Genomic DNA, 21,482 nt, shown 5'->3' with positions numbered 1-21,482 from the left:
GAATGAGCTTCCACCAAGAATTCTAATGATCCTTTATGATTCTCTTATCAATCCGCATCTGTCTTAAGGTTATTTGCTGGGGATTAGTTCTTTTGTGTCAAGTTTTAAAGGAGTCCAAATTTTATAAAGTTAAGTTGTTCGTGTCTTAAAAGATTATGCGAGATTTGAAAGCAGCACTTTGAGTTGCTTCACTAAAATTAAAATTCTAAATGTTTACAAGTTAAGATAGTATCAACAAGATATTTTTGTGTATCAATGTTTGAAGCGTGATTCATCGGAGTGGTTTTGGGAAATTCTTAAGTCTAACTCGTTTTGTCATTATTATGAAACTAATCATTCTACGGGATAGTATATGAGGCTCGGAGTACTCCAAAAGGACCCTTATTTTCGCGTTTTGCAGGACCAAAGCTGTGGAATTCTTTCCCAGAGGGTACAAAGGTGGCAGACAGTACTAGCCAGTTCAAGAGTAGGTTGAAACGTTACCTTCTGGGATGCTGTTATTGTTTTTTTTTATTGGTGAAATGTGAATATATATTAGTATGGAAACAACCATCATATACAACCTAATAGGTCTCGCCAGTGATTGTTGAAAGATGATGTAAGTGTTAGTTTTGTTAATGAATTATTTCTCTCTATCTCTCTCTTAAAACTTTGTCTCAGTATCTCTCAGTCTAAAAGTAATTTAGATTGTACTAAGTCCAAATACTAAGTATTTTAAGTAATTTGCTACCTATAGAGACCAGACTAATGCCTCGATAATTCCCACACTTACTCTTATTACATGTCTTATACAGTAGTTTAATGAATGTTTTCCTAAAATTACTAGATACTTCTCCTTTTTCAAAAATTATATTCATAATATTCAGTAACTTATTTCCAGCCTCAGAGTCACAATATTAAAGAAACTCATTTACCACACTAGCAGCACCTGAAGCTTTATTACTTTTTAATACTTTTAATCTTCTGTAAGCTTAGACAAAGTCGACTCAGCTCTAAATGGGAACCTGGAGAAATCTGGGGAAGGTAAACAGGAAGGGTGTGCGAAAGCACAGGATGGTTGGCCCCCAAACCCCCATTGCACTTCCTGGCTGAAGGGCCAAGAAATGGAGATCAGCACCGCCGGTAGGGACTGTAAAGTCTAATGCCATATTCTTTACCTTTACCTTTTTACCGGTAAGCACTGTCGCTAATTCTTCCTCAAAAAACGAATCTTCCTTCGCATCCAAGGTATCAAACACTTTTCCCTTTCTCATGCGACTTTATTTCAATTTAACACATTTTCGAAACGCTCTGCCAGTCTGACTTTAACTCTTTCCTTCTCAACAATTGAGGCCCTGTTCCTATCTTTAATTTGGGCAAGTCTGATTGGACTATTCCCCCTCAATTTATTAACATGCCAGTACAATATTTTATCATCATGCCGTCTAGCTGTGTCTTCCATTTTGGAAGACATCCTCGGTAATTTTATCTATGGCCTCCTCTTCACACCTCCTTAGTTCATATTTTAATGCTCACTCCACATTATTTACATTCCTTTTGTTCTCGTATGATCTATCACTCCGATAATTCTTGTACAAGCCCTGGTAATTCTTGTACGATATTGGAACAGGAAAATCCTTAAACTTAACGACATATCAAGAAAAGTAAAACGCAGCAGCTGCACCTCAGTGCTGGCCATGTGAAAAAGGGATTTTTCTTGTTGGTGAAGGCAAAGGATTGTAAATCTTCATTTAAAGGTTTCAAAAATAAAGATTCCAATGATGAGCAGAGTTGCCACCATTGTCAATTCCTAAAGTGCAACAATTGCCCAAATTTGCCTGCCACACAGCGATTTTCGGTATTATAATCAACAAATTGACTGCAATAGTGCTAAAATAGCACTTTTGTGCTATTTTAGCAACCTTGAGCACGTGCTTCAAGTCTGCACGCAATAAAATAGTGCTAAAATAGCGTGCTAGATTTGGCAATCCTGAAAGTGCACTTTGTTTTGCAATTTAGCAGCTTAATTTGTTAGCAGCTTCGAGCTTATTTTAGCAGCTCTTAAAAACTCTCGACTATAAATTACTGTTCTTTTGAATGCAAAAAAATCACTACTTCCGAATTAGTGCTATATGTACAATACTCATCACCAGATAGTTACCCTAAAAAAAATGGTTTATGGATGACGTTGTAATTTTTATTCATAAGAAGAGGGATTTTGAGGAACTAAAATCTCCACTGCGACTCCTAAAGGCGTATCTGACATTTTCACACTTGTAAAAAACTGCCAGAAACTGTAAGCTAAGCTGTTCTCAAAGGGATGATCAGTAGAGCAATGCATATTGAATTGGACTTTGATCTTTCAAGTTTAAATTGCCCTACTTATACCCCCTTTGAGAACAGCTTAGAAAATCATCTAAGAAAAGGGAAAATGTGGGATACGATCTTAAGGCGTTAAACAAAATGATGCAAATGGGTTATAGTCATTATCACCATTTTGATTCTAGTAAAATAAGGTCTTCTTACACTTGTCAAGTCTTATCTAGGTACGAAAACGTCAAAATTTGTTTTTCAAAGGCCTGGAAAAATGTCAATAATACTCACATAAAGTACTCCCATGCTGAAGAATTTCCATTATTCACTAATAGAGCATCAGCCGTTAAGTTATCGCTAGAATCTGATTTCCAATAAACTGACTGATTCGTGCTGTTCAGAACCTATAAGAAATCAGAAAAGTTAGCTATAATACATGACTTTCAACAGATCTGAAGTAAAATTGTATTTATGATATACATAAAACCCTCCCTCCTTTTATGCTCACAAACCACTGGACATAGAATTTTGAAGAACCAATTCTCCTGGTGGAAGTGCCTTGACTAAATATTGTAGGTTAAATTGTGCATGTTATATGTGCTGGAGTTACTTCTTTGTACAGCAGTGGGTGTTGTTACATGTGTATATAGATTTCCCTTTGTCGTAAAAATAAAAATAATGGATATTATACCGTTGTCAAAGTTATGATGGCCGCCAAATTTTTGTCAAAAAATAAAGTTTGCCATGAACTGTCATGACGACACTCCAAGGTGAACTTCAATTATTTTTGTAGTGACCTTTTTTCAATTTTAGCCGGCTATATCTATATAGGGGGCTATATCTATCTATATAGGCTATATAGGCTATCTAGGCCTATAGCCTATCTATATAGCCTATCTATATAGGCTATCTATATAGGCTATATATTCTATATATAGATATATCTATCTATATATCTATATAGGGGGCTATATCCATCTATCTATATCTATCTATATATCTATATAGGGGGCTATATCTATCTATATAGGCTATATAGGCTATCTAGGCCTATAGCCTATCTATATAGCCTATCTATATAGGCTATCTATATAGGCTATATAGGCTATATAGGCTATATATAGATATATCTATCTATATATCTATATAGGGGGCTATATCTATCTATCTATATCTATATCTATATATCTATCTATATATCTATATAGGGGGCTATATCTATCTATATAGGCTGTATAGGCTATCTAGGCCTATAGCCTATCTATATAGGCTTTCTATATAGGCTATATAGGCTATATAGGCTATATAGATATATCTATCTATATATCTATATAGGGGGCTATATCCAGGCTATATCTATCTTGCTGGTTTCAAAATCATTTGATAAAATATAAGGATTCTACCTTGGGTATTATAGCTGTTTTTTCAAGCTACAAGTAAACGAATAGATGAACACAAACTTGGCTGCTAAAATAAAAAAAAAAAGTAAGAAAATCTTTCTGATCCTTAGTTAGAAATTTTGCCAATTATTTTCCGTAGTTTAGTGCTTTGTTAAATATATCAGTGATTACTTTAATATTTAATGTGCTATCTATATTTAATGTGGGAATTTGATATTATACTTAATGATTATTAAGGCCTACACCTGTCTAGCTTACGTTCTAGCTTACATCTCTAGCTTACATTCGTCTTTTAAAATGTTGGGAAAGTTTCTACGTAATTTTAATCTTAACCAACTGCAATTCATTAGAATCTCCAAGGCTAAAGTATTCTCTGACCCCCTCCCCTCCAACCACATACCCTTTTGACCTTCTTTTCTCTCGCTTCGCCAACTTCATTTGGTGTGGAGTTATGAAAAATAAATTTGTCACTCAATTTTTTGGCAAACAAATACTGTTTAAGTTTTCTGAGTATAGGGCTCCAGTACTTCGTGAAAGTTTCAACTTAATCCCCAAAACTGTTCTCAGGATACGCTTTTTTTATCACCTGGCAACGCATAGCGTGTTTTAATTTTCCTGGCTACTTAGCCGTCAGGGTTAAGAAATATTTAGTTTGATAAAAAAAAACACATTATTTCCATAAATGATTTAGTAGGATCAGACCACGTACTCTGGGGAACCAAATTTTATTTTCAGTTTCTCTTGTGCATTTGGGCTTCCACGATTCAAGGTTTAAAGATAAAAGTTTCAAGTAGATCGGAAAAATTTGGCCCTTTTTGAAGCCCTATTTTCTGGGGATTTTATCTCCAACTAAATTTTTTTTCCTTATATTAGGGCCCCTTTGGCCCAGAAACTTATGCTTTTATGTTTTAGGGCGTTCCAAAGCAGAGTTTTCGGGCCTTGTTCGGGCCCGTTTCCCAGGGAACCATTATTCTTTTCTATATTTTCTTCTGAAATAGTGTCCTCTTTGGATCCTTCGGATCTGAGTGTGTAAGTTTTGACTTGATTGAGAAAACATTTTTGGTCCTTTTGGACCCTATTTTATGGGGACTCTGAAACAGTTCCCCCGTGCATTAGGTGCTATCTGGCCCAATGACATACAGATTTTAGATTCAGAAGATTTTCGATGAGACCCCTATCACTCCTTTTCCTTCCCCAGCAACAAATGTGACCCTCTTTGCCCAGAGACTAACCCCCTGAAAGGATTGAGCCAATCGTAATGCCAGGATCAACCTTACCTATTACCTCTTTTTTAAACCTGTTTATAAACAATTTGCAAACTGCATAATTTATTGACCTTGCCCTATGAGGTTTGGGTGTTTTGTCGTAACTCAGACACATCTGTTGAACCTTTTGACTATTCTGAACAAACTGGCTATCTGAAAATTTAATCAGTTGCCATCCAATTTTTTGATCATCGAAGAGAGCACTAGAAATTTTAGTTCATATCGAACAATCCCCTTCCCAATTTACTACAACTTTCTTTTTAGGCAAAGTGGTCTGAAAAAAAAAACAATAACATACACAAGAAACGTGACCATTACTATAGGCAATACCGTAGTGTCATCTCTGATTTCAAAAAAAGGTTGTTCCCATGAGAAACTTCAAAACCTACTTATTACTTGCCTTTAAAATTGTGAAACTATAAGATATGGTGTCTGGTTTTGCAAATGACGATATAATGCTTTGCATTATATTAAATCCTCAAATAGGTTGTTCCCATGAGAAGTCTCAAAACCTTTTTAATGATTTTCCATGGAATCATGAAAACACCAGATATGCCTTTTGGTTTTGATACGGCGAAATATTTTTATCTCTTTATAAAAGGTTGTCTTCACGGAAAGTTTTGGAACTTTTTAACACTTTCTTGGGAAGTTATCAAAAAATCAGATAGGTCCTTTGGATTTTGTTATGATGGTGACATTTTATCAATTTTATCGTACGAAGTGTAGCTGCGTTAATTAAATTTGTGTCATGTTATTAGTTTTACCAAAGGTAGATTTGAGCCCATCAATTGATTTAAGTGACTTTTCAGTTTCTCATCAGGCTTTCAAGATTAAAAACAAAAAATATAAGCTGATTCAACAGCCTTGATGTCATTTAAGATGTGCCTTTTAGATTCTAGTTTGACAAAACACTTATCACTTCATCATGCGAAGCATAGCTGTGGTCGTTTGAAAGCCCACACATTTTATTAGATTATCACTTTTGCCAAAGGTAAATTCCAGACAATCAATTGATTTTATTTTTTTTTTTCCTGTTTCCCATTAGGTTCTCAAGATTAAAAAAAATTGGTTTAAAAGCCATTATGCATCCTCGTAGTAATGACTGAAAATAAAGTGTTTATAGCCAACATTTTCACCGTATCCTGAAGGCCCAAGAAATCTTCATTGTTAAAACAGATGGCCATTGATTACAAGCGTAAAATCAAGGGGTCACTACTTTGTATAGAAAGGTATCTGTTTTCAAAAAGGCGGTTAACACCATGCGTGTCGGATATGTGGCTTGCTTGGTAGAGGTTTGTGACACGTTGCCCAAAGTGCGGCATTTAAGGTGCGAATAGACACGGGGGAAAAACATAACGAAAAAAGATGGCCCTGTAATAGGACACCAGGTGGCAGAGAGTGTTCAACTCCTCATGAAGAACCTGAAGATTATTATCAATTTTTCATTCTTCTGTAAAATTAATGACTTATAACTTCCCGCCTCTTCAATTAAAGCAGCCGGGTGTGCATGCTTGCATTAATAAATTTACTGCTATTAAAATAAGGCGTCTCAACGTGTACAAAAAAGCAATTATTATCTCTTAGATGGAAGGTAAAATCAAATTAGATGCCACTCAATGAAATTGGCAATGTAATATATTGTGAAATAAATATACACATGTGCAAAAAGTTGTATTAAACAAAAAGTGGGTGAATGTTAATTAGAAAAAGAAACGGAATTTTTTTTCGTGGTATTCTGTATTGTATACCACAGAACTGAGATTTATCATCAGTTGCAAAGATGTTTATTGCAAATTGCTATCAAGTAATTTGCTGATCTTTTAAAATATTTTTCTTAGGACTGTAGTATCAATAGTTGATTTTTATTTAAAAAATAGAACTGGACAAAATGTCAAAAGGCTCCTTTTCCGACCCAAATTGTCACCCAAGGTGAAAAATTGTCATAAAAGAACTAAAATGTAACTTTCTTGGCAACCCTGGAACTTTAGCTCCAAAACCTGTGGCTTTCTACCATTTCATGGCATAAATCTACGAACATGTAACCGTACAAAAAAACCTGTGAAACTTCACAGGAAATCTTTGGCGGGTGGCAACACTGGGATGCACACTGTATGCTGATACTCCAAAAACATTATTGGCATCATTTGAAAAGTTCCAGAGTTGACCTTACGGCGGGTTCACTTGTAATCCGTGACTCTATCCAGTCTGTTTGCAAAATGTTATTGTAGCGTCGATGGCTGTTTTCTAAAAATGCACAAATTCACCTCCTTCTGTAGAGATTTCTCCTTTTGCCCCCCCCCCATCATCTAACTGACAAGACAATCACAGAGGCAAACGGCTCATTCAATTTAACTTAATATAGATATGTAGCCCAGAGTAGGCTACTTGAAAAACATCTTTGTTTACTGATTTGGGATGATGGAACAACGTAAAAGACAAGTGGCAAACAAAATGCTTAAAAGTACCTGGTACCGCGAAATTAGAAATAAAAAAATGTATCTCGAAGTGAAACGACTCATGATTTTGATAATAATTACAAACATTTCAATAACAAAAAAGATCAGTGTCCTACAAATTATTAGGAATTTTATCACCATTCAATCTCAATCAGTTTCGTCTTACATAGTAGTAATTGGGATTTTAGTATTAAGAAAAATGATTATTATATAGCGTAACTCACTTAGTATTAGTGTATTTATCTATATATATAAAAATAAGTTGTCTCTGTGTGTGTGTCTGTCAAGTGACGTCATGTTTGTGTGTCGACTGACGTCATGTTTTCGACTGACGAAATTACAGACCGGGACATCGGGACACAAATGACGATCGGGACACCGGCACATAGGGAATATAAATGACGACCGGGACACTCAAAGAGAAAGCGACCGGGACACAAGGAATGTTCGATTAGCAATCACCATCAACAAAGCACCGGGACACAAATGACGACCGGGACACAAGGAGTATAAATGACGACCAGGACATAAGTAAAAAAAAAACTAAAAAAAAAACTAAAAAAAAGGTAAAAACTACAAAAAAACTAAAAAGAAAAAAAAACTAAAAACTAATAAAAAAAGCTAAAAAACAAAAAAAAAACTAAAAAAGAAAAAAATAAAAAAAGGAAAAAAATGAAAAATAAAAGAGAAAAACAAAACTAAAAAAATTAAAATAAAAAAACTAAAAAGAAAAAAGAAAAAAAAACAAAAAAACTAAAAAAAGTAAAACCAAAAAAAAACTAAAAAGAAAAAAAGGGGAAAAATACTAAAATTTATTTCATCATATACCATTTCAAAAACGAATGTATATACGGACCGGGACACCGGGATACAAATGACGACCGGGACACAGGGAATATAAATGACGACCGGGACACAGGGACACAAGTACAACGGGGACGCCGGGGGCACAGGAGGATATATAAATGAGGACGGGGACACAGGGAATGTTCGATTAGCAATCACCATCAACAAAGCTCAAGGGCAATCATTAGAATCATGAGGTATAACTAAAAAAAACTAAAATAAAGGTAAAAAACTAAAAACTAAAAAAAAGACCAATTCAAAAACGATTGTATATACAGACCGGGACACCGGGATACAAATGACGACCGGGACACAGGGAATATAAATGACGACCGGGACACAGGGACACAACTACAACGGGGACGCCGGGGGGCACAGGGGGATATATAAATGACGACGGCGACACAGGGAATGGTCGTTTAGCAATCACCATCAACAAAGCTCAAGGGCAATCATTAGAATCATGAGGTATAGATCTGAATACGGATTGTTTTCCCATGGACCATTATATGTTGCATGTTCAAGAGTCGGTAAACCTGACAATCTATTTATATGCACAGACAATGTGACAGCAAAGAATGTTGTATATTCGCAAGTTTTACGTAGTTAAAAACATATATATATATATATATATATATATATATATATATATATATATATATATATATATATATATATATATATATATATATATATATATATATATATATATATATATATTCACAGGTGGGACATAGGGACACAACTACAATGGCGCGTAACTAATATGGCGCGTAACGAATTACGCGCGCGGGGGGGGGGGCTTGGGGGTGGCGCAAAGCGCCACTTCAACAGCTAGTATATATATATATATATATATATATATATATATATATATATATATATATATATATATATATATATATATATATATATATATTTTACATTGACCCTCTCTTGATTGATACTTACACTATTCACATGGAAACGCTTTAAAATTAAGGAAATTACTTCAAAACATTCTAAAATACTTACTTATATCATTCCTAAATATAGGCAACAGAATTTACCCCCTCCCTCTAACAGAGAAATATATAGCCTAAGTTATACACTCGTTGAATTTTCAACATCGCGACTCCTTTGTTCTAGCCGCTTCCTTACCGTTTGTCGTTAAATTAAAAAGTAGGAACTTCGCACCTTCATATCAGTGGCGGATCCAGGTGGGGGGTGCGTGGGGGGGCACGCTCCCTAATGTAGTGGCAGATTCTGGATTGGAACCGCTTGCTATGGCTGGGTTGAGACGAAAGTTATTTTCTTATAACTTCTTATTTCTAACTTTCTTATTTCTTATAACTTCCCGCCTCTTCAATTAAAGCAGCCGGGTGTGCATGCTTGCATTAATAAATTTACTGCTATTAAAATAAGGCGTCTCAACGTGTACAAAAAAGCAATTATTATCTCTTAGATGGAAGGTAAAATCAAATTAGATGCCACTCAATGAAATTGGCAATGTAATATATTGTGAAATAAATATACACATGTGCAAAAAGTTGTATTAAACAAAAAGTGGGTGAATGTTAATTAGAAAAAGAAAATGATTATTATATAGCGTAACTCACTTAGTATTAGTGTATTTATCTATATATATAAAAATAAGTTGTCTCTGTGTGTGTGTCTGTCAAGTGACGTCATGTTTGTGTGTCGACTGACGTCATGTTTTCGACTGACGAAATTACAGACCGGGACATCGGGACACAAATGACGATCGGGACACCGGCACATAGGGAATATAAATGACGACCGGGACACTCAAAGAGAAAGCGACCGGGACACAAGGAATGTTCGATTAGCAATCACCATCAACAAAGCACCGGGACACAAATGACGACCGGGACACAAGGAGTATAAATGACGACCAGGACATAAGTAAAAAAAACTAAAAAAAAAGGTAAAAACTACAAAAAAACTAAAAAGAAAAAAACTAAAAACTAATAAAAAAAGCTAAAAAACAAAAAAAAACTAAAAAAGAAAAAAAATAAAAAAAGGAAAAAAATGAAAAATAAAAGAGAAAAACAAAACTAAAAAAATTAAAATAAAAAAACTAAAAAGAAAAAAGAAAAAAAAACCAAAAAAACTAAAAAAAGTAAAACCAAAAAAAAAACTAAAAAGAAAAAAAGGGGAAAAATACTAAAATTTATTTCATCATATACCATTTCAAAAACGAATGTATATACAGACCGGGACACCGGGATACAAATGACGACCGGGACACAGGGAATATAAATGACGACCGGGACACAGGGACACAACTACAACGGGGACGCCGGGGGGCACAGGGGGATATATAAATGACGACGGCGACACAGGGAATGGTCGATTAGCAATCACCATCAACAAAGCTCAAGGGCAATCATTAGAATCATGAGGTATAGATCTGAATACGGATTGTTTTCCCATGAACCATTATATGTTGCATGTTCAAGAGTCGGTAAACCTGACAATCTATTTATATGCACAGACAATGGGACAGCGAAGAATGTTGTATATTCGCAAGTTTTACGTAGTTAAAAACATATATATATATATATATATATATATATATATATATATATATATATATATATATATATATATATATATATATATATATATATATATATATATATATATATATATGTATATATATCTATATTCACAGGTGGGACATAGGGACACAACTACAATGGCGCGTAACTAATATGGCGCGTAACGACTTACGCGCGCGGGGGGGGGGGGGCTTGGGGGTGGCGCAAAGCGCCACTCCAACAGCTAGTATATATATATATATATATTACATTGACCCTCTCTTGATTGATACTTACACTATTCACATGGAAACGCTATAAAATTAAGGAAACTACTTCAAAACATTCTAAAATACTTACTTATATCATTCCTAAATATAGGCAACAGAATTTACCCCCTCCCTCTAACAGAGAAATATATAGCCTAAGTTATACACTCGTTGAATTTTCAACATCGCGACTCTTTTGTTCTAGCCGCTTCCTTACCGTCTGTCGTTAAATTAAAAAGTAGGAACTTCGCACCTTCATATCAGTGGTGGATCCAGGTGGGGGGTGCGTGGGGGGGGCACGCTCCCTAATGTAGTGGCAGATTCTGGATTGGAACCGCTTGCTATGACTGGGTTGAGACGAAAGTTATTTTTGTAACTAGTTTTTAGTAGTTAAAAACTAGTTTTTAATAATAATAAGTTTTTAATTTTTAAGACTGTTTCTTTTCGTAAACAAGTTTGAAACAAAGTTTCAGTTACTTTGTATGGTCACTTTTTTGGCTGTCATAAAATCTGAGTTTTTTTTGCGAAGTGAGGTGGTTTTTACAACATTGTTGTTTTTAAGAGGATTTGTATAATAGAAAATAAATGTATGAGAAGTGTAAATATGATCAATTTAAACTTTGGATTTTGGTGAGTAACTGGTGGCCACTTTACTGCTTATTTTCACTTAATTAAAGCTTTGCATAATATGGCATATAACCTCCTCTATTCATCCTAAAACATTAAAATAAAGGCCAAACTCTTTAGAAATACTTGAACTTTAATGAAGATTCGTATAGGTATACACTTAAATGTAAGTATAAGAATCAAAATACTCCTTCAAAGGTCGGTGTAGTCGTTTAAGAAAAATAGCTTTTCGAAAAACCGTTTATAAAAGGAGACAAATAATTATGTGTTTATTTTCTTTTCTAACCGGTATAGATCGGTCTTTGACTTCTCAGTTTGAATCAGCAGAGTGGCATCAATTTTTTTTTCAAATGTTTACTAATGAAATGTTGAAAAAAATGGAAATTCACACCACTTGAGTTTACCTCGGAAATGGAATGCAACTACAATATCATTTCAAAATTTTTCACCTTCTCAATACCAGCAAGTCACAAAATATAGTTATGTTTTTGTATAGGGGTTGCATATACGTGTTCATAAAATTGTATAAACTGTTATATATACTGCTGAGGAATTTTATACTTATTTTGATACATGCCATTCAATCATATTTCCACGTTTGGTTTTTTATAAATCAAAATTTTTGCAGGACAATTCTCTTACTTAATGCTAGAGCTGAGCCAATTTTTCAAATTTTTATTTTTGCGCTCAACAGACATGTCGAGATTTAAACGTTTTTTAATCTCAAGATTGAAAAAAAATAGAAATCTACCACAGCTTGAAACCCTGAGCATTTAAGTTACCAATCTATACCTATCAAGTACAAAAATCACAAACACGTAATTATTTATTTTTTAAGAAGTATTCCGACTCATATACTTAGTTTGAAGCACGTACCTACATGTAACTTTATTGATCTCAAATTTTTCTGACGATTTTGGTCTTCATTCGAATATTTTAGGAAGAATAGAAGAGGAAATACTAACAAAGAGCTCTAAACTGACAGGACTCTAGACTGACAGCAGTAGCCATTACAAATGTTCACCGAGACATTTCGGTAGAAATTGACCGTGTAATAAATAGATATGGCGGGAGTAAAAATAAAGAAATAGACTTTTTCTCATAACACTATGAATTCTGTAATTTAAGCAAAATATACCAAACTTTAAAAAGTGGAAAGATACGCTACGTTATTATGAAAAGTGAAATTTTTATTAGTAAATTCTGATATTTCGTTAAAGTTGAAATTGTTTATTAAAACATCATTTTTAAAAAGGAATAGTGAATAGTTAATGCTTTATTACCTGTACTTCAAACTCTCGTTTCAAATTTCTTCTATATATTTCTGTCTCTTTGCTCTATTTTTCTTGCTATTGTATTGTATGAGATTAACGACGCTTCTTGACTACTAAGGTCCCTGCGTCGGCCCTGCGTTGCTGCAGCATGATTCGATCTCTGGGTCCCGTATTACCAAGCTAAGGTCAAACCCACTGCGCCACCACAGGACATTTTTCTTGTTACACCCCCAAAAGAACTAATATTTAATTTTAACACATCTTTTATGAATATAAAAGTTGTAATCCTCATTTCCTGCTCTTCATTGCTATCATAATTACTAAGCGATGGCGACATGCTAAATGGTCTGACATGTGTCGCAAAGAATGCATAACCCCAAAAGATGGCTCAAGACCATTTTTTTTTACAATACAAAGCTTAATTCACTCGTTATAGCGGTCAGCCGTACAAAGGCGAAAAATTATGCAGACAATCTATATATAATTTTTTTATAGATGGTGAACAGCTTTTTATTTTTCATTGCAGGGTAGTTTTTATAACGTACTATTCTTTTATCAATATTTTTATACCGTTTTAATTTCACCAAATTTATTAGAACTTTAACCCTGACCATATTTTAGATTAAATTTGTGACCATTTCCGCTACCTACCTATGACGCATTTTCTTTTAAATTTCTAGTATTTCTTTGCCCGCAAGTTTATCGAAGCACCCTATTATGCACCCCCCGCTAAAGAAAATTCTGGATCCGCCGCTGCTTCATACTGATGGTTATAAAGAGAAAGGCCTTCTTTCAAAATTAGCTGTCACATCTGGCGTTCAGAGATTGTGGTTCAGAGTTTGGAGTTTGCAAAGGATTGCGGAGAATGTCTATATAAAAATGAGTGTGAGAAGCTGGAAAGGAGATCACTTAACCAACTTTTGTGATTTTATCACTTTAAACAGCCGCCTTCTGACCTTTGTCGTTCATATAGAGAAGTAGCAGTACTTTTCGCCTCGGAACAGGCCATGTGCGGTCAATGAATATACGGTTTCGAAGGAAATGTGTTGATTCCCTCCTGTGTGATTAATTGGGCGTTGAACAGAGCGTTCGACACATTTTGATGTGCCACAGAAAATATGACAGCCGACAGCAGATTTTAAGATCCAATTGTGTTCGATTTTTGGTGCTTTTACTCTTACTTGTGTGGTAAGATCAGCCGGTATCCCCTGTTGGACTAGAAAATTGTCTGCTGGTGCTATACGCTGGTTTATAAAGATGACGAATTTGCATGAAATCTTATGTTTTTTATAGTTTCGAATTTCCAAGCGTTTATTTTTTGTATTTTTTCCTTTATTCATGATTTTAGATATTAATAACCTAGTATTTAATTGTTCTATTGTTCCTTGTTTGTGATATAATTTTATATTTTTTTACCAGTCATTTATTTGTTGTATTTTGTCTCCACCCAGAAGCCTTGAGTCTTTACAAGTGAAAAGTGTGAAGAAAGAAAAAAATTGGAGAAAGCAGAAACTATAGTAACACCCAGATAGAATTTGGCGTCGATTCACTTGAAGAAAATCTCCCAAAAAGTTAGGTAAGTTTTTTCTTTGACTTCCTACTAAGCCATAAGTTTGGTTGGGAGATTTGACTTTTGAAATTTTGACGTAAGATTTTACGTTAAACTAAGGCATAAGACACTACATAATTATAGGTAGTAAAAAAACCGTATTTTCAGTATCATAGGGGTGGCTACAAATTTTAAACAGAAACTTTCAGAGTCTATTGAGGGGGATGTTGAACCAAATCAAAAGACATTATCACATCCAAGTTGTCAGGTGGGTGTATCTGCAGTATCTTAGGAACAACTGAGGGTATTAAGCTGAAAAATCTAGAGTATGTTAAGGGGGATGACGCTCTGGCTTTTAGACGGCTAAGAAGACAGTAGTCTTACTCCTGTTTATTTACTGGTAATTTACATTTGTTTTAAGTTTTACTTTATTATTCATTGTAGTTTTATTCGTTTTTTGTCTCATTTCTTCATCGAAAGTGATTTCTGTGCATTTTATGTTTGAATTATTATATGACTGTTTTTCTAACTGTCCTTGTTTTAATTTATCTTTTTGCTTTTTTTTGAAAACTTCTTTTTTATACAAAAGGTTTTAATTAATCATACAAAACACGTACAAGCATGATACGCTTAAGGAATAATTAAAAATACCACTAATCTACCAACTCACTACAGCACCAATCTACCTAAGGCCAACACAGCTAAGCACACTCCTCCTTCGTCCCTATCTATTCAAAGCTTCTTTCCTTGCACGTTCCCAAGAATCCTCAATTTTCCTAAAATACAACCTCCTTCCACCCCAATCAGGAACGACCTACTTTTCATTTTGCCCTAGATGGTTGCCTGCAAAGGACGATCATTGGCGATCTGTTTTCCTTTAGGCCTATCCCCACACAGTGTCCTAGTCATCTAAACATTTCTCTCATTATAGCCCAAAAAAGTGGATTAGAACCACAGAAAATTTGATTGACTAAAAAAATGTAATGATTGACTTAAAAAAAAAAAAAAAAAAAAAAAAAAAAAAAAAAAAAAAAAAAAAAAAAAAAAAAAAAAAAAAACGATGGAGTTTATATCACGATTTTTGACAAGAGAGTATAGGATAGTCATTTCTTTTTTCTTCTTAATATAACCAACTGACAACTTAGCATGTGAAAAAACACATCATGCCACCTAGAAGTACAAAAATATTAATTACTTACAGGAACACAGTTCGGAGTATTCCAAGAATTATCACAATTCGTCCATGGCAGCACCGTTGTGAAAGATGCAAAAAAATAGCGAAGAGACCAGGCAATAATTACATTGTAGTAAAAATCAACATAAAAAGCTATCAGTGCCACAGCGTATCCAATGCCTGAAATAAAAGTCCTTACAAATACCTAATACTCAAAGTTATTTTGTTTACTTATCTTATTAAATATTAATTATAAATGAATATTATATGTATATTAATTATAGAAATGTGTTCATTATATGTTTATTATTGTACATTCTTTATATTTAATTGTTTGTTCTAATTGAATTTGATTCAATTCAATTTTATTTATTTATTTTTGTTTTATTATACATTAAATGTAGATGTACCCTAAATGTCATAACTATATTAACTGTAAATGTATAAAAAATATACACTAATTATATATTTATTGTTATATTACATATATTTATTTATTTGTTTTGATTAAATTTAATTTAATCAAACTTCAATTCTTTGTAATTTATTGCAAATGAACCAAACATCAACTAAAATAATTACAAGAACAAAAAGGCAACACGAACCCATAATTAACGAATACCTCTTCCTGGCGTTGTTTGGTTGACGTTTGATTGAATCAACCGCTCATAACCGCAAACCTCTGTTAATACTTGGGCTTAAAATGAGCTACGGAAAGCTTAAATTGGGTAGTTAAGTGAGACTTAACTTGGGCTTTGACAACATTTAACCTATTATAAGGTTAGAGAAAGACAATCCAGTTGATTATTATCCATCTGAGGTCAGAAATTAAAGATAAAAACATAATTAAAATAAAAGATAAACAAAAAGAAAATCAATAGGGGAGATAATCCACAAGCACTTAAATCATACTATTTTATTTGTATTTTTTTTATATGATTGTTCATTAAGAACAAAGCTTTTCTATGGGCCTAAAACAAATGCCTCTTTTACCAAGCTTTGCTGCTTAATGAATGCTCGAGTATTCCACATGCCTACTCCTGAAAACGACGTGTAAATACTTACATACAGCAAGCCATCGGATTAGCTTTCCCTTTTACTCCTAATTATTGTTTAATTCTTTAATTATAAAACACAAGTCGATGGATCAAATGACAGAACAAATTTTAACAAAAAGAATGGCATTCAAGCTGACCATTTTAACATAAAGACTGGAATCGCAAATATAATTTGCAAAAAAAAAATAATTTTTTTGCAGATATTATACATAACCTTGTCTAATATTCCCGTAACCCATTGTAATAATATAGAATTAATCCCTTGTTATTCAAAAACACCAGGTTAATTAAACATTCAGATTCATTCTTGTTATTATAGGTGGCAAACGGAATACAATTTTGCCCCTTTTACTTTTTATGAAAGAACAAGAGACTAAGCTTGGGGTTACTTGGGTTGGGAAACATGCTCTGGAACCACTTCTATGCGGGGAAAACAAAATTAACTGTAGGACAAGTTTCATATTAATGAGCAACATATTATTACTAAGTTAGCTTTGAAAAAATAAAACTCTGAAAAAATGAAAATTATTAAAGAGCTGCATATACAGGTACTATGTGAACTAAGAAACTAAACAATCCAGGCCAAAGTGAAAATGTAATGGAAAATAGAATAAAAAAGAATGGTGTGTTGTATTTATTGTTTTTTCATTGCCCGTCAATTTTTGAGAAGTGGTCGATAGCACGTTAATTTAACAGTTTTAATAACAACTGAAATTCTGCGAACTATCAGAAAATTGTTAATATTAATTATTAGATGACTTTTATACTAAATCAAAATACTGTTGAAAGAAATTATGATGGATTTGTCCGTGGAGCTCACGTTATTAAATTTCTGAAAATCAAATTTGCAAATTTTTTTTATTCAACAAATAACCATGGACAAATTTTTAGTTCCACGACTTAGATTGCATTGTTATGTTTGTTTTGAAGCTTAAATACTTTTTCAAGTTCTTATTTAAGAATTAAAGACGCTTCTTGACTACTAAGGTCCCTGCGTCGGCCCTGCGGTGCATTCCTGCAGCGTGATTCGATCTCTGGGTCCCCTATTACCAAGCTAAGGTCAAATCCACTGCGCCACCACAGGACTCAAGTTCTTATTTCTATTTGAAGACACTAGCTTTGAATTTCTTGTATAATCAATTTCCAGTAGAATACGGGTGTCTTAAGTAGCATCTACAATTAGAAAATTTCTTAAAAGTAAAAATTACTAGTAAAAGCCGTTAGTACTTCTTCCAAAAGTAAAGTGATAATACTTTTCCCAAAGTACATAGCGATAGTTACTTTAAATCTTATTCTGTTTCTTCAAGGGGAGAGGGAAGATTGCAGCCATTACTGTAACCTAGTAAAAAAACAAGCAATGGCCTATAGTAGCCACAAATTTAAAAGTGCTTTTAAAACAATCTGTCTAATAAGACAAAGATGTCCATTTGTGGCTAATTTAGAAATCATAACTGTTGTTTCGATTAGTTTTAATAATAAAACGCTATTATTAAAATAAATTTAGGGGAATTTTGATGAATATACTGCTACCAGGGCACAAGAGGAACATAGAAACCTACTTGAGGGCTCATTTGAAAGAAAGTTGCAATATCTAATGCGTTTTTAAGCAACAAAACATAATATCTAAAATACAATTTTTGACAAAAAACTTCATCTTCATATGTAAATAGTTTACAGCAGAGTCAACAAGCTCAAGAACAGTCGAATAAACTTACAAGGATGGAAAGTCTGTAAACTGGTTTCTCGAGATCAGATGAGGAAGAGTTGAATAATATTGTTTATCGATGAACTATTATTAGTATCGTTACTATTGTCAGCTGTATAGTGGCTATTAGCCAAGCTTCTCGTTCCATGAACGCAGAAGGCTGCTGTTCTATTCCGATTTTAGGAATGCCTCGAATAAGTCGTCACAGTAATCAGCCAGTCATAAAAGAAATACGCTTGGAAGTTAAAAATAAGGATAGAAAGACTGTAAAACACTTTCTGAAGACCACACGAGGAGTTGAACGATGTTCTTATGGAACTGTTAGTATTGATATTATTTCTAATGTCTGCAGCATAATGGCTATAGCCAAGCTTCTCGTTCCATGAACGCAGAAGGCTGCTGTTCTATTCCGATTTTAAGAATGCCTCGTTTAAGTCGTCACAGTAATCAGCCAATCATAAGAAAATACGCTTGGAAGTTAAAGATAAAGATAGTAAGGCTGTAAAACACTTTCTGAAGTTCAGATGAGGAGTGAAAGTTCTTAAGCCGAACTGGCAAGACATGAGGAGTATGGAATTTCTAGTATTGATATTGTTTCTAATGTCTGCAGTATCATGGGTATAGCCAAGCTTCTTGTTCCATGAACGCAGAAGGCTGCTGTTCTATTCCGATTTTAGGAATGCCTCGCTTAAGTCGTCACAGTAAACAGCCAATCATAAGAAAATACACTTGGAAGTTAAAGATAAGGATAGTAAGGCTATAAAACACTTTCTGAAGATCAGATGAGGAGTATGGAATTTCTAGTATTGATATTATTTCTAATGTCTGCAGCATAATGGCTATAGCCAGGCTTCTCGTTCCATGAACGCAGAAGGCTGCTGTTCTATTCCGATTTTAAGAATGCCTCGCTTAAGTCGTCACAGTAATCAGCCAATCATAAGAAAATACGCTTGGAAGTTAAAGATAAAGATAGTAAGGCTGTAAAACACTTTCTGAAGTTCAGATGAGGAGTGAAAGTTCTTAAGCCGAACTGGCCAGACATGAGGAGTATGGAATTTCTAGTATTGATATTGTTTCTAATGTCTGCAGTATAATGGGTATAGCCAAGCTTCTTGTTCCACGAACGCAGAAGGCTGCTGTTCTATTCCAAATTTAGGAATGCCTCGATTATTATGTTGTCACAGTAATCATCCACTCACAAGAAAATACGCTTGGAAGTTAAAGATAAGGATCTCTTTATATTTTAATATAAAGATAAGGAATATGGACAGACAATGGGACAGCAAAGAATGTTGTATATTCGCAAGTTTTACGTAGTTAAATATATATATATATATATATATATATATATATATATATATATATATATATATATATATATATATATATATATATATATATATATATATATATATATATATATATATATATATATATATATATATATATATATATATATATATATATATATATATATATATATATATATATATATATTCACAGGTGGGACACAGGGATACTACTACAATGGCGCGTAAATAATATGGCGCGTAACGACTTACGCGCGGGGGCCCCCACCAACTAGATGTTGGGGTGCTAGTATATACATATATATATATATATATATATATATATATATATATATATATATATATATATATATATATATATAAGTTTTCTGTGCGTGTGTGTGTGTGTCAGTGTGTCGAGTGACGTCATGTTTGTGAGTCGACTGACGTCATCTAGTTAGTTATCGTCATGTTTGTTATGACGATGACGTCATTAAAGGTATTTAAGACATTCGTTCACGGAAAAATGTTTAATTGTAAAATGACTGAAGAACCTACAATGGCAACAGCCGAGGAAGCTGCTCAAAGAGTCTAGGCCAAAAAACTTGCTGCTGATAGAGAAAGTAAGAAAAGAAAGCGTGCCGAGGAATCACAAGAACAGCAAGAAAACAGGCTTGCGGCTAAAGAACGCAAAACCGCGCAGTTAGATGAAAATCCACCTGGATAGCGAGAGTCAAAACATATCAAAACTGAAAATTATAGCGATGATGATTGGGTTTGGGATTTTGACTTGGATAAGGTCATCAATGCCTACCAGATTTATGTTAAAAAAACAAAGGTTCGGCGATATGTACTTCATAGTGACACTGAAAAATAAAGAAGAAAAAGAAAACTGAAAAAAGAAAAAAGGTAAAAAACTAAAAAAAACTAAAAAGAAAAAACACTCAAAGAGAAATTACAGACCGGGACACAAATGACGACCGAGACAGAGGGAATATAAATGACGACCGGGAACCTCAAAGAGAAATTACAGACTGGGATACCCGGACACAAATCACGACCGGGAAAATAAAGACAAATCACGACTGAAAAATAAAGAAGAAAAAGAAAACTTAAAAAAGAAAAAAGGTAAAAAACTAAAAAAAAACTAAAAAGAAAAAACACTCAAAGAGAAATTACAGACCGGGACACAAATGACGACCGAGACAGAGGGAATATAATTGACGACCGGGAACCTCAAAGAGAAATTACAGACTGGGATACCCGGACACAAATCACGACCGGGACACAGGGAATATAAATGACGACCGGGACACAGGGACACAACTACAACGGGGACGCCGGGGGCACAGGCGGGATATATAAATGACGACCGGGACACAGGGATTTTTCGAATAGAAATTACAGACCGGTACACCGGGACACAAATGACGTCCGGGACACAGGGAATATAAATGACAACCAGGACACTCAAAGAGAAATTACAAACTGGGACACCAGGACACAAATGACGACCGGGACGCAGGGAATATAAATGACGACCGGGAAACAGGGACACATCATTAGAATAATGAGGTATAGATCTGAATACGGATTGTTTCTCCCATGTACAATTATATGTTGAATGTTCAAGAGTCAGTAAACCTGACAATCTATTTATATGCACAGACAATGGGACAGCGAAGGATGTTGTATATTCGCATGGCGTGCCGAGGAATCACAAGAACAGCAAGAA

General features: G+C 34.1%; 1 protein-coding gene across 2 annotated transcripts in view; it reads right to left on the bottom strand.

Moving 5' to 3' along the window:
- The window catches only part of LOC136038820 (sodium-dependent dopamine transporter-like), a 149,713-nt gene that overhangs the window by 91,679 nt on the left and 36,552 nt on the right, over nt 1–21,482 (bottom strand). For both annotated transcript variants that reach the window (XM_065722222.1, XM_065722223.1), the window contains 2 exons: nt 15,721–15,875; nt 2,584–2,696 (listed from right to left, as the gene is read on the bottom strand). In XM_065722222.1, coding sequence (XP_065578294.1) covers nt 2,584–2,696; nt 15,721–15,875 — 268 coding nt within the window. The remainder of the gene's footprint in view (nt 1–2,583; nt 2,697–15,720; nt 15,876–21,482) is intronic.

Source organism: Artemia franciscana, chromosome 18, assembly GCF_032884065.1.
Source record: "Artemia franciscana chromosome 18, ASM3288406v1, whole genome shotgun sequence".
Classification (NCBI taxonomy): domain Eukaryota; kingdom Metazoa; phylum Arthropoda; class Branchiopoda; order Anostraca; family Artemiidae; genus Artemia; species Artemia franciscana.
The sequence above is the reverse complement of the archived record's forward strand: the minus strand, read 5'-3'. Positions and strand labels throughout refer to the sequence as shown.